A 15,311-nucleotide genomic window follows, 5' to 3' on the forward strand; every position below is an offset into this window, starting at 1 on the left:
GGCCGCCTATTGGGGAACCCTGGGTTAGGTTATGACTTTTACAGGGGCCAGTTTGGATGCTTAAGCATGCTTAAGTCGAGGGACACTTTTCCCCTTGGTGATCAATAAAACTCTAATGCATATCAGATGCGGCTTTCTAGTATCCTCATTCACTTCATAACAAACCACCTTCTTTTTTCTTTTCACCTCAGCAATGGTGTAGAACACTATACAGTATAAAATGTCTGCAGGCAACGTGGAGCCAAGCTTTTCAGTTATTGCACTGAAAGTATGTTTAGAGTACTCTAGGTTTTTGCATGGTTTAAAGGGTCTACACCATGAATTTTAACTTTTTCTTCATTTTTGTGTGTTTTTGGTCTCCCCCACCTCTCTTCTGTTCCAACAAATACCCGACTTCGAGCATGCAGGCTTTCATAGGCTATCTGTGGTTTTTATGTAAATTGGTCTGAAAACAGTCCGTCAGATTTGTTCCCCCACCCTACGTCACGTCTGGGAACAATTCCTCCCGTTTTTCAGTTCTAACCACACAAAAAAAATCCATTTTTTTTTTTTCATTTTTAATTTTTTTCTTATTTTTTTCTTTTTTTTTTTTTACTTTTTCCACACAGAACCAGGACATAACATGCATACAAACTGGCTCAATAGCGCCCCGTGCCAAACAGGACAATGTGGTATTGCAGGTGAAAGTGCTTTATAAGCCAGAGAGAAGTTAGTTGGAATGAGTATATCTGAGGCTTGATTTAGGCTCAAACCTTTTGAAAAACGTTTGAGGGACATAAACAATATGATATCAAATATTATTATTATTTTTTAAATTCATGGTGTAGCTCCTTTAATTAGGCTCTCTCCCTCCCTCCCCCTCTATTGTTACCTGTCTATACTAATTGTATAGGAAATCAACTTGACTTTGATCTCATTAAGTCAATTAAATATGTGTGGCTTATACGTTGTGTGTGTATTAGATTAATGGTGAATTTGTGTGTGCGTGTACTTTGCAACAGGTCTGTGGTGGTGTGTGTCGAAGCTCCGCTCCCTGCCAGACTCATCTGAGACGATACGATTGACATTCAGTTCAAACACAACTTCCAGTGAGGAGGTGACTGTCTTCACATCAGCTACAGGAGGGAATACTGACCCAGACCACTGGAACCTGCTGCTGACTCTGTCAGCTGAAGTATTGAGCAGTGTTTGTAGCTTCACTCTGAGACAAAATGGCCTCCAACTCGTCTCTTCCAGAAGAGGATTATTCCTGTCCTGTGTGTCGTGACATCTTTAAAGATCCTGTTCTCCTGTCATGCAGCCACAGCTTCTGTAAAGAATGTCTTCAGAATTGGTGGAGAGAGAAGAGAATACATGAATGTCCAGTGTGTAAGGAAATACATCCAACGGATCATCCACCCCGTAACCTGGCTCTGAAGAACCTGTGTGAGGCCTTCATACAGGAGAGACATCAGAGAGCTTCAAAACGTCAGAGAACTTCATCAGGGTCTGAGGATCTCTGCAGTCTGCACGCTGAGAAACTCAAACTCTTCTGTCAGGAATGTCAACAGCCAGTGTGTGTTGTGTGTCTTCATTCAGAAAAACACACCAACCACAGTTTCAGACCCATCGATGAAGCTGCTCTGGATCACAAGAAGGAAGTCCAGAAATCACTGAAGCCTTTACAGGAGAAACTGGAGGTCTTTATTAAAGTTAAAGCAACCTGTGACCAAACAGCAGAACACATTAAGGTCCAGGCCCGACACACAGAGAGGCAGATTAAAGACCAGTTTAAGAAGATGCATCAGTTTCTACAAGAGGAAGAGGAGGCCAGCATCACTGCACTGAGGGAGGAGGAGCAGCAGAAGAGTCAGATGATGAAGGAGAAGACTGACCCTGCGTTTTAACAGCGGGCAACTCTGGGCGACGTCGCCCAAAAATATAATGAAAGTCTATGAGAGCCGGCGATTGGGCGAAGTGGGCGGGGGGGCGATGAAAGATGGATTTTCTTTATCTTTTTGGGCGATATCGCCCGGCATCGCCCGGAGTTGCCCGCTGTTAAAACGCAGGGTGAGGGTCTGAACAGAGACATATTAACCCTTTCAAACAACATCAGAGCCATAGAGGAGGAGCTGAGAGCTGAACACGTCTCATTCCTGCAGAACTCATGCATGCAAAAGTGTCACTTTTCGGCGAAATTCGCCGTTTTGAATCCAAATAGGTCATTTGTGTGAATCGTGCAGATCCGTTGAGAAAATGTGTGGGGGGGTGGGGGGGGTGTCGTGTCGATTGTAAAGGCTGTGCCAGTCACATATATAGACTGGCAAAGGTTGGATATAGGAAGGAGGTTTTTGTGGACGAACGCCAAAATAAAGCTTCAGTTGACTAATCATGATACATGATACTAATCAGCGGTAGTTTTATTTTGAAAACCCGCTTCAGGAAGTTGTAGCTGCAGCCTGCGTTAGCTGACGAAACAGCTGCATTAGCTCAGCTGGGCTAGGGGCCATTGTTATGGTTCGTTGCGGACGGTGTTGTGGAAGATGTTTGAATCGATAAAAAGTTTATGAGTCACTCCGCTAAACGTTTTAACAACGTGAAAACCATGCACTGTGGACTAATACCGTTCTTTAGACCATCCATTCCGTTGCAGTGGTGAGTGTGTTGTTATTTTACGTCGTGTCTGTGTGTGCAGCTACAAACTTATGTGTGTGTGTGTGTGTGTGTGTGTGTGTGTGTGTGTGTGTGTGTGCGTGCGTGTGTGACAGGGTCAAAGCAGGGGGGTGAAACCAAATTGTAACATTTTTTATTGATGATGAAAAACCTGTATTACGCACTTAAAAACATCATTCTCTTAACTATATTTCTGCACTGCATGTTTTATGGTTGACAATGTATTTCCCCCCGGTCCCCGAGCCACTTGACATTGGACTCCCCTATAGGCTGTGTGACATTGGCCTTGTGACAGCGGACGGCCAATGTCCCCAGGTCACGCTGGTGGCAGAGCGAATGAGGGCGGAGTAGGGTGTGGCCCACCTTATTCAAAAGTGAGCGCGAGCCACTTGGACAGCAGAGAGACAGGCATACAGGGCAGTGTGGAAGTGACAGCCAGAAGGGACGGTTGTGCACAGGAGGAGCAGACATACCACGGAGCAGAGGTGGGGAATACAGTGATCGCGGCACGTACCAAGCCACCAGCAGCGGACGGTGAGCAGACGGCGCAGTAGCAGCAGAGACGGGGAGGACAGACAGACGAACCAAGGAACGGAGGAGAGGTCCAGTGGCGATAACGTTGCGCGCTTCACACCCTCAAAGCCAGACGTACAGTCTGGCGGGCGAGTAAGTGTCCTTCTATGCAACGTTACCTTTATAAACCCACGGTCCTAAACCTCATATGTGAAATATACCTGAACAGATGAACTGGTTCTAGTTTCTATGATTGCAGGCAATACGCACGAAGACAAGAAGAGACAGTGATTCCTGGCCTAAACCCCCGCTCCAGTTAAACCCCATATAAGGACATTCCCACCTTTTGCATTGAACCGTGATGAGTATATGACATATAGCAATTGAATTGGCACTTGGCACTTTACTGCTTCAGTAATAGTTGGCACTTTAACGCTAAATTCATTATTTATTTGCTATAGTTTGCACAAGCCCTGTCTGTTTTTAGTGTTTGGTGATTGTCTGTATTCCTGTATTTTAGTTAGTTAGTGGGCGCATTAGGAGGTTGAGGTTTTAGAATTAGTGTTATATTTTGTTTATGCTTTTCAATATTTTATGGCTTATAGACGCCACTGTATTAGCTTAATAAAATAGATTACCTTTTTATACAAACCTGTTTCCGTCCAGCTTTCTCCAAGGGATATGTGTTGAAGTGTTGTTCTCATTTAAAAGTATTGTACTTACCTGGGTAAACTCGAACCTGTGAATAGCCTAAGAAAGAGTGTTACAGAGGACCCTACCTCTTAAATAAAAAGGTGGCGTAGTCTTGCAGTACCTAACAAACAGTATTATTCTCACAGTAATTACGCACCCCGCACTTTACCGTGCAACTGATATTTTATTGTTGTGAGTTTAATGTGTATTGTTATTTATTTATTATTGAGACAAAGTAAAGAGTGTCAGCATTCTAAAAAGAAGTGGCAAGTTACATGTGACAACCTGGCCACCGTCACATATTTGGCGTAGCGCGGCAGGACTGGGTAGAGAACAACACAAAATCCCTAAGAGAAACTGTATTGAAATTTTGCTGTTTTGCTGCTTTTTGTTTTGTTTTGTTTGGTTGAATCAAGAAAGTAATGATGATGATGCCAGTGTATCCAGGGGCACCGTGGCTACCTAAGTTTTCGGGCATAGAAGGTGAGGAGAAATACAGGGAATGGAGAGAACAGATTAAAGGATTATTGGGCACTCAGGATTTAACAGAGGACAAAAAAGTTGCTTTTGTAGTACAGACCCTTACTGAGGAAGCTAAGCGACAAATTAGTGTAATTGACAAGGAAGATCGCAATACAGTGGCCAAAGTCTTTAAATGTTTAGACACGTTGTATAAAACATCTGTTTCTGCTTCCCAAGCTCGTGCCTTGTTCTATGGCTGTGCGCAACGCGCAGGCGAAAGTGTGCAGGCTTATATTTTGAGGCTTAGAGAGTTGTTCTGCGGGCTGCGGCGGCTCGACCCAGACACCGCTCCCTCCGATGCCATTCTGCGAGAGCAGTTACTTGTAGGACTGTCTGAAGGCCCTCTGGGTCAAGCCTTAAGAATATATGCCCGTCGAAACCCCACAGAAGACTTCGCCGCCCTAAAAAATGAGGCCTTCCTACTAGACACTGAACATAGAAGAGAAGGGACTGCTGAAATCTTGTGCCATGCTGTTAAACCTGTCTCTATCCCAACACCCTCACAGGAATCTGAATGGAGAGAGAAACTGAAACAGGAGATTATGGAAGACGTCAAATCGCAAATGCAGGGGTTTACGCAGGAGCTCATGAAAGAGATCAGACCGCTCCTTCGACCCAACACCACCGATACACGACCTCGCGGTTCGCCTCCATCTGAACGACGCCGGGAGCCGTACCAACGCAACGAGTGGGATGAGGGAGGTAGGCCGATCTGTAGGAGCTGTAGGCAGTCTGGGCACATTGCTCGCTTTTGTAAATCTGACCCCAATCATTTAAACTAGTACGCCCTGTCGCCGAGGTCCGGGAGACAGGGGTGCAGCGCGCACTCGCCAGATCAAGGGCTAATGAAGTGTTTATTGGGGACTGTCCGACTATTGGGATCACTATGGGAGGAGTCCACTTAAGGGGGTTACTGGATACTGGGTCACAAGTCACATTAATGCAGCAAAGCTTATTTGAGGAAAAATTCTCACACCTAACGTTGGGAAATGGGCCCCTTGTTTTTAAATTACGCGCCGCTAATGGTCTTGACTTACCGTACACTGGCTATGCCATATTGGACCTAGAGCTGGAGGGAATGAAGATCCCAGGGAGAGGAGTTGTAATCGTGAAAGATGAACATTGTACTCAACCGCTGATTATTGGGATGAATGTCGTGAACGCTGTATGGCATGCCCTCTTTAAATGGCCTGGGAGGCCTGTGTTTCCATGTCAGCAGGGAAGGACGCTGTGGAAGGACGCATTCGCCACCTGTAGGAGGGTGGAGGCAGTGACGAACGAAGATGGGTCCATCGGTTATGTGTGGCCGGTCGGCCGGCGGAAGATTCGAATCCCCGCGCAGAGTGAAGTGATGATCTGGGGCCGCGCTTGGAGAGGACCAAATGGAGCGGACTACGAGGCCTTGATGGAAGCCTTGCCGGATGGAAAAGATTTGGGAGTGGCCCGTGCCCTCGTCACGGTGCGCCACGGACGTGTTCCCATACGAGTGTGCAACCCACACGCATATAGTCTGGTCCTGGACCGCCACCAGAAGCTGGGGAGGCTGTACCCGGTGGAAGAAGCGGATGTCCGAGGCGGCAGGGACCTGAGCCTGTCCCTGGGGACCGACGGAGAGGTGGAAGTGGCCGTAATCAGTGTGGAAGATGATGGACCACTGAAGACCCTGCCCGAAGAGATGGAAGTGTTGACGGAGCGTGATGACCTGCCGGAGGCGCAGAAGAGAGAGTTACACGAGATGTTGTGTCGGTGGAAGAAGGTGTTCGCCATCCATGACGAGGATTTCGGACGGACGGACGTCGTGCAACACCAGATACCGACCGGAGACGCGGCACCCATACGAGAGCGACACCGGCCGTTGCCGCCCTCCATGTACCGGGAGATGAAGACCCTCCTGAATGAGATGCTGGAGAAGGGAGTCATCAAGGAGAGTTGCAGTCCGTGGGCGGCACCTATCGTACTGGTCAAGAAGAAAGATGGCAGCTGGAGGTTCTGCGTCGACTACAGGAAACTTAACGCCGTGACGCACAAGGACGCCTTCCCCCTACCCAGGATAGAAGAGACGCTCACCAGCCTGACGAAGGCGCAATGGTTCTCCACGTTAGACCTGGCCAGCGGGTATTGGCAAGTAGGAATGGATCCCCGGGACCGGGAGAAGACCGCCTTTACGACCCCGCTGGGCCTGTTCGAGTTTCAACGCATGCCGTTCGGGCTTTGTAATGCGCCCGCGACGTTCCAGAGGCTGATGCAGCAGTGTCTGAGTGGTCAGGTGACAGAATCCTTGCTGGTATATCTTGATGACATTATAGTATATTCACCTGACTTCTCCTCTCATCTACAGCACCTCGAGCTCGTCTTCCAACGCCTGTGGAGACATGGACTGAAGCTGCGGTTAGACAAATGCAAACTTCTGCGGAGGGAAGTGCAATTTCTGGGCCATGTCGTGGACAAAGAGGGAGTGCGGCCCGATCCGGAGAAAGTGGTGGCAGTGCGGGACTGGACACCACCCTCAACGGTCCGCGAGGTCCGCGCGTTTCTAGGTCTAGCGGGTTACTATAGGCGTTTCGTGTCCTCTTTTGCTGCTATAGCACGACCCTTAAACAACTTATTGATAGGAATCCCAAATGACGTAAAATCCCACCAGTGTAAAGTCGAGTGGACTTCGGAGTGCCAGCGGGCGTTTGATGCGTTAAAGAGTGCCCTCACACAAGCCCCGGTGTTAGCGTATGCGGATTATACACAGCCTTTTGTGGTTTACACTGATGCGAGTGGCCGTGGGTTGGGAGCGGTTCTAGCCCAGGTCCAAGACGGTCACGAACGTGTAATAGCTTATGCAAGCCGCAGTCTCCACCCGACCGAGCAGAATGACGCAAATTATAGCTCGTTCAAATTGGAGCTTTTGGCCCTTAAATGGGCCGTGACCGAGAAGTTTAAAGATTATCTCACTGGCGCTCGATTCACAATATTCACGGACAATAACCCTGTTGCGCATCTCCAAACGGCTAGATTGGGAGCTGTGGAACAACGGTGGGCTGCTCAACTTGCGTCGTTTACTTTCGACATCAAGTATCGACCGGGCAAAAACAACGCCAACGCTGATGCCCTATCGCGGTTCCCAGTGCAGCCTGTAGATGTGGCGGCTGTACAATCGACGCCAGCAGCCCGGGAGGATGAGTGGAGAGAGACGCAGGATCGGGATCCAGATGTGCAGGTGGTGAAGAGGTGCGTGGAACGGGGGAGAGCCCCTAATATGGTGGAGAGGAAGAATTGGACTCGGGGAGCGCGGCAACTGTTACGCCAGTGGAACAAACTGATTATACGAAATCATGTGTTATATAGGAAGGTGACCGATCCTTATACCAAAGAACAATACTCACAGATCATTTGTCCAGGTTCACGCAGAGAGGAGGTATGGAGAGGAATCCACACGGCCGCGGCGCATGCTGGGTTGGAGAGGACCTTGGCCCAGCTGCGACGTCGGTTCTATTGGCCAGGCATGGAGGGAGCGGTGCGTCAGTTACAACAGGGTTGTGTCGCCTGCAGCCTGCAGAGGAACAGGTCAGAGCCTCGGGCCCCCTTACAACCCTTTGAAGTCTCATATCCACTAGAAGTAATAGCCATTGATTTCCTCACATTAGGTAGGCCTGCTGATGCGTGGCAAAACATTCTGGTAGCTACTGACTTATTCACCCGTTATAGTTGGGCTATTGCCACCCGAGACCAGACTGCGCACACCACTGTCCGTGCGTTATGGACGCATATTATCCAGCCGTTCGGCTGTCCGGCCCGGTTCCACTCAGATCGAGGCCCCAACTTCGAGTCCGAGTTAATGCACCATTTATGTCAGACTTATGGTATTGCAAAAAGTCGCACCACTCCGTACCACCCGGCTGGGAACGGTGGAGTGGAACGATTTAATCAGACATTACTGAACATGTTGCGATCACTAGACACTGATAAACAAGGAAGATGGAATGAGCACTTACCCGAGTTAGTTCATGCTTATAACAACACGATCCATAGTGCTACGGGTTATGCCCCCGCCTACTTAATGTTTGGCCGACATTTGAGGCGCCCTATAGATGTCCAGTTAGGAGTGCAGTCAGCGCAAGAGCGCATGGGAGTGGGTGGCTGGGTACAGGACCACCAACAGAGAATGGCGACAGCTTATAGGACCGCAGGGGAGAGGATGGGAGAAACGGCCAAGAGGAGAAAGCAGGTTTATGACCGTAGGGCCGGTATTACACCCCTATTACCAGGAGAGAGAGTGTGGATTCGAAATAGGAAGAGAGGTGGCCAGGGGAAATTGAGTACGTGGTGGGACCCCGAGCCTTACGCAGTGATGGAACCGGTGGGAGCTACGGGGTTGGTGTACCGAGTCAGACCCGAGAAGGGGGGGCGAGAAAAGACCATACATAGAAATGCGTTGAAAGTGTGTGTAGCCCCCAGGTCGCCCCACGAGGACCCCCCAGCTGTAGTGCAGCCCGAGCAGGTAGAAGCAACAACGCCGCAGTATTATGGGTTTCTCTCCGTCCCGAGAGCACCAGATGAGCCACGGCGCTCGGGAAGAGCAAATATAGGCCAGCCACCCCAGAGGTATGGACATGATTAGGGACAGTTGCAGGGACTGGCAACGGAAAAGTGGGGGGGGATGTGACAGGGTCAAAGCAGGGGGGTGAAACCAAATTGTAACATTTTTTATTGATGATGAAAAACCTGTATTACGCACTTAAAAACATCATTCTCTTAACTATATTTCTGCACTGCATGTTTTATGGTTGACAATGTATTTCCCCCCGGTCCCCGAGCCACTTGACATTGGACTCCCCTATAGGCTGTGTGACATTGGCCTTGTGACAGCGGACGGCCAATGTCCCCAGGTCACGCTGGTGGCAGAGCGAATGAGGGCGGAGTAGGGTGTGGCCCACCTTATTCAAAAGTGAGCGCGAGCCACTTGGACAGCAGAGAGACAGGCATACAGGGCAGTGTGGAAGTGACAGCCAGAAGGGACGGTTGTGCACAGGAGGAGCAGACATACCACGGAGCAGAGGTGGGGAATACAGTGATCGCGGCACGTACCAAGCCACCAGCAGCGGACGGTGAGCAGACGGCGCAGTAGCAGCAGAGACGGGGAGGACAGACAGACGAACCAAGGAACGGAGGAGAGGTCCAGTGGCGATAACGTTGCGCGCTTCACACCCTCAAAGCCAGACGTACAGTCTGGCGGGCGAGTAAGTGTCCTTCTATGCAACGTTACCTTTATAAACCCACGGTCCTAAACCTCATATGTGAAATATACCTGAACAGATGAACTGGTTCTAGTTTCTATGATTGCAGGCAATACGCACGAAGACAAGAAGAGACAGTGATTCCTGGCCTAAACCCCCGCTCCAGTTAAACCCCATATAAGGACATTCCCACCTTTTGCATTGAACCGTGATGAGTATATGACATATAGCAATTGAATTGGCACTTGGCACTTTACTGCTTCAGTAATAGTTGGCACTTTAACGCTAAATTCATTATTTATTTGCTATAGTTTGCACAAGCCCTGTCTGTTTTTAGTGTTTGGTGATTGTCTGTATTCCTGTATTTTAGTTAGTTAGTGGGCGCATTAGGAGGTTGAGGTTTTAGAATTAGTGTTATATTTTGTTTATGCTTTTCAATATTTTATGGCTTATAGACGCCACTGTATTAGCTTAATAAAATAGATTACCTTTTTATACAAACCTGTTTCCGTCCAGCTTTCTCCAAGGGATATGTGTTGAAGTGTTGTTCTCATTTAAAAGTATTGTACTTACCTGGGTAAACTCGAACCTGTGAATAGCCTAAGAAAGAGTGTTACAGAGGACCCTACCTCTTAAATAAAAAGGTGGCGTAGTCTTGCAGTACCTAACAAACAGTATTATTCTCACAGTAATTACGCACCCCGCACTTTACCGTGCAACTGATATTTTATTGTTGTGAGTTTAATGTGTATTGTTATTTATTTATTATTGAGACAAAGTAAAGAGTGTCAGCATTCTAAAAAGAAGTGGCAAGTTACATGTGACAACCTGGCCACCGTCACACGTGCGTGCTCGCGCGCGTGTGCTCATACGTGTCGTACACGCGCGCTCAGCGAGGCTTTGCCAAACCTTTACTGTATTCTTTGATTTTGAAACGGTGTAGATTTAATGTTGTTATTTAACAGCCCCCTCAGCTAGGGGAGAATGGGATAAGTTGAGCCACTTTTCACTTAACCTTATTTCAGGATGTCTTCTATCAATCGAAATTATGAGTAAGCATCTATGACAAAAACAATATTTAAAAAATACAACTTCTAAAAAGTTTTTAAAAGTTTAAACTTGAACAACTTGAACAAATAATGTTTTCACTTATCAAAAATAATTGAATAACACATTTCCCTTGCAAATAGTCTTATTTATTATCTTAACGTTTTTTTTAAACAATACAATGCTACTTACATAAAGTTTTGTTATTCTGAACCTTTTAATATTTGCAATTATTATAATAATATTGCAAACTTATCTTAAATGAGATATTCATCCAAATTAAATGTCATCCATTATAATTTGAGTAGCAAAGAAATAATATAAAATATGAATAGTGATTAATATTAGGATATTCAGCTCAATTACCCTGGGGTATTTGGTTAATTTTACCCCACAGCCACCATTTTAGACACATTGGCTAGAATAATTCTTCAGACAATGTCTTTGCTAAATTATTCACATGGTTTTATCCATTGGCAAATCACCAACATGTATGATATACATTTTTTGATCTGGGTAAATTAGCTTTGATACAGTCATTCTACCTGACGTGTAGATCTTACTTTGACCGGCAAAAAACAGTTTGTTGTGTAAATGAATGTTTTATAGTTTCCCCAGGTGCTTCCCAATTTCACAGCTAGGTGTAAATGATGGATGTTTACTATATTTAAGGTCAATCATCGTTTTATTTGATGGCCTTCTTTTTGATTGGCCTTTTACAGGCCCTACCAGCCTGTAGGGGAGGTAGAGAGTAACATATTATAATACCAGCCTGTAGGGGGAGGTAGAGAGTAACATTATAATACCAGCCTGTAGGGGAGGTAGAGAGTAACATTATAATACCAGCCTGTAGGGGGAGGTAGAGAGTAACATTATAATACCAGCCTGTAGGGGAGGTAGAGAGTAACATATTATAATACCAGCCTGTAGGGGGAGGTAGAGAGTAACATTATAATACCAGCCTGTAGGGGAGGTAGAGAGTCACATTATAATACCAGCCTGTAAGGGGAGGTAGAGAGTCACATTATAATACCAGCCTGTAGGGGGAGGTAGAGAGTCACATTATAATACCAGCCTGTAGGGGGAGGTGGAGAGTAACATTATAATACCAGCCTGTAGGGGAGGTAGAGAGTAACATTATAATACCAGCCTGTAGGGGAGGTAGAGAGTAACATTATAATACCAGCCTGTAGGGGAGGTAGAGAGTAACATTATAATACTAGCCTGTAAGGGGAGGTAGAGAGTAACATTATAATTAGGGCTGGGACTCGATTAAAAAAAATAATCTAATTAATTAGAGGCTTTGTAATTAATTAATCTAAATTAATCGCATTTTAATCGCACATCAATATTTGACCTGAGATCAATGAAAAAAAATGTTTTCAAATGGATTTTGGTAAACGTCTTTAAGTACATGTACTCAAGAACTGTACTTAAGTACAATTTTGAGGTATTTGCACTTGACTCTCGAATACGCCTATTTCCAATTTTTTTATACTTTTACTTCTACTCCAGTAACTCCACTATATCTCAGAGGCAAATATTTTACTTTTAAACTTATTTTAAAACTTTAGTTACAAGTTACTTTGTAGATTTCGATTAATATTATAAAACATACAGTAACCATGTGAAAATAGCAGATCTACACGCACAAGGCATTGTGAGCTTGTAGATCTGCTATTTTCCACCATTGGAGGCTGGTAGAGTGTGTTGTGGTTAGTTGTTTTATAGTCGTTTAATTAATTATTTAAAAAAATCGCGCGCATGTGACCCGCACCGCATCGTGCAACCCCCCCCCCCCCCCCCCCCCCCAACGGGACAAACGCGCGCGTGGGGGGCGGCATCCATTACAGATGCTGATTTGCCCAGCCAACATTATCAAGCAGGCTATGCGGCACGTCTTCATTCAGTGGCTGCTCTGTTGTTGTGAGAACGACGTCGTTCTCACTTCTCAGACAGCTTCTCAGGCGGACCGATAATACCAGCGCACCAACCTGGTGCGCTGGACAATAGGTCCGTGTGAAACTCGTCCAGTGAGAAACGTTCCGCGGTGAAAAAATAGGCGCGATTAAAATGCGTTAATTTTTTTAACGCGATCATTTTTTTGTAATTGATCGAAATCAACGCGATAAAGTCCCGGCCCTAATTATAATACCAGCCTGTAGGGGAGGTAGAGAGTAACATTATAATACTAGCCTGTAGGGGAGGTAGAGAGTCACATTATAATACCAGCCTGTAAGGGGAGGTAGAGAGTCACATTATAATACTAGCCTGTAGGGGAGGTAGAGAGTCACATTATAATACTAGCCTGTAGGGGAGGTAGAGAGTAACATTATAATACTAGCCTGTAGGGGAGGTAGAGAGTCACATTATAATACCAGCCTGTAAGGGGAGGTAGAGAGTAACATTATAATACTAGCCTGTAGGGGAGGTAGAGAGTCACATTATAATACCAGCCTGTAGGGGAGGTAGAGAGTAACATATTATAATACCAGCCTGTAGGGGGAGGTAGAGAGTAACATTATAATACCAGCCTGTAGGGGAGGTAGAGAGTAACATTATAATACTAGCCTGTAGGGGAGGTAGAGAGTCACATTATAATACCAGCCTGTAAGGGGAGGTAGAGAGTAACATTATAATACTAGCCTGTAGGGGAGGTAGAGAGTCACATTATAATACCAGCCTGTAGGGGAGGTAGAGAGTAACATATTATAATACCAGCCTGTAGGGGGAGGTAGAGAGTAACATTATAATACCAGCCTGTAGGGGAGGTAGAGAGTCACATTATAATACCAGCCTGTAAGGGGAGGTAGAGAGTCACATTATAATACCAGCCTGTAGGGGGAGGTAGAGAGTCACATTATAATACCAGCCTGTAGGGGGAGGTGGAGAGTAACATTATAATACCAGCCTGTAGGGGAGGTAGAGAGTAACATTATAATACCAGCCTGTAGGGGAGGTAGAGAGTAACATTATAATACCAGCCTGTAGGGGAGGTAGAGAGTAACATTATAATACTAGCCTGTAGGGGGAGGTAGAGAGTAACATTATAATACCAGCCTGTAGGGGGAGGTAGAGAGTAACATTATAATACCATCCTGTAGGGGGAGGTAGAGAGTAACATTATAATACCATCCTGTAGGGGGAGGTAGAGAGTAACATTATAATACCATCCTGTAGGGGGAGGTAGAGACTGTAGGGGGAGGTAGAGAGTAACATTATAATACTAGCCTGTAGGGGAGGTAGAGAGTAACATTATAATACCAGCCCGTAGGGGGAGGTAGAGAGCAACATTATAATACCAGCCTGTAGGGGGAGGTAGAGAGTCACATTATAATACCAGCCTGTAGGGGGAGGTAAAGAGTCACATTATAATACCCCCCGTTGACAAAGCGGTGGCGGGGGGCACCAAACCGGGTTCAAGCACCGGGCACCACGAAGGGTTTTGTACCCCTAAAAACGTGTTTGGTACCCCTAAAAAACTTGTCACCTTTTTCACCATTGGCCTGTTTGCATGCCTGAGAACTACAAGACCACAATGGAAAGAGTCCAGTTCACACTGCAGGATCCACAGCTGGTCTCAGGACCACTGATGAACGTGGCCAAACACCTGAGCAACCTGACCTTCAGAGTCTGGGACAAGATGAAGGACATTGTCTCCTACACTCCTGTCATTCTGGACCCCAACTCTGCCCATCGAAGACTCATCCTGTCTGATGATCTGACCAGTATGAGACGTGGAGAAAGACGGCAGCTTCCTGACAACCCAGAGAGGTTTGACCCTGTTCCCTTTGTCCTGGGTTCTGAGGGCTTTAACTCAGGGACCCACAGCTGGGATGTTGAGGTTGGAGACAATCCAGTGTGGGCACTGGGTGTGTTAGCAGAGTCTTTTCAGAGAAAGGGAAAAGATCTGGGTCAATATGGGTGTATAATGTTAAATGAAGGTAAATACAAAGCAGGCAAAATGTTATCAGAGCCAGTCACTCTTCTCTCAGTGGAGCAGAAACCTCAGAGGATCAGAGTGCAGCTGGACTGGAATGAAGGAAAGCTGTCATTCTCTGATCCTGATACTAAAACACACATCCACACCTTCACACACACTTTCACTGACACGCTCTATCCATACTTTTTCACTAAGTCTCTCCCTCTGAAGATTTCACCAAGGAAGGTCAATGTAACTCTGGTACAACATAGTTAGACATGATGATGATGATGAGACATGACTTAATTTTGAGAATCTAAATGATTGTCATGTGGTCTAATAATAATGGCAGATTATTATATGCTCATAATGGCATGAGAATGTTAAAGTTGGTTAGTGATGATGGTTACATTTGGAGAATGAGGGGAGTGTTGCACTGGTTTAGGGATGTAACGGTTAAACTAATCGATTAAATTGATTATAAAAGATCACTTATTTTAATAAAATAATTGACTTTCAAAAATAGCAGATATACCAACTCACAATTATATATGACACAAGAACCTCTAGATCGGCTATACGGTGACACTGTTGTCGGACAAAATACAGCTTAAGTCATTAATCAGACTTTCAATCATATATAAAAACATGTTCCTTGTGTTTATTCATTGACACACTGTATACAAATTACTACTAAAATTATTATTTTAGCTACTTCCTTGATGGGTATTCATTCT

The 15,311-nt window shown here is 45.9% G+C and overlaps 1 protein-coding gene across 1 annotated transcript; it reads left to right on the forward strand.

Moving 5' to 3' along the window:
* Positions 1–1,136: 1,136 nt before the first annotated feature.
* On the forward strand, positions 1,137–15,267 carry LOC311062779 (E3 ubiquitin-protein ligase TRIM39-like). The gene is made up of 3 exons (XM_084081997.1): positions 1,137–1,868; positions 2,049–2,132; positions 14,218–15,267. Exons 1-3 carry the CDS (start codon positions 1,212–1,214, stop codon positions 14,848–14,850), a joined length of 1,374 nt encoding a protein of 457 aa, XP_083938123.1. The 5' UTR covers positions 1,137–1,211; the 3' UTR covers positions 14,851–15,267.
* The last annotated feature ends 44 nt before the right edge of the window (positions 15,268–15,311 follow it).

Source organism: Gymnoscopelus microlampas (genome assembly GCF_963454915.1).
Source record: "Gymnoscopelus microlampas genome assembly, chromosome: 16".
NCBI classification, from domain to species: Eukaryota; Metazoa; Chordata; class Actinopteri; order Myctophiformes; family Myctophidae; genus Gymnoscopelus; species Gymnoscopelus microlampas.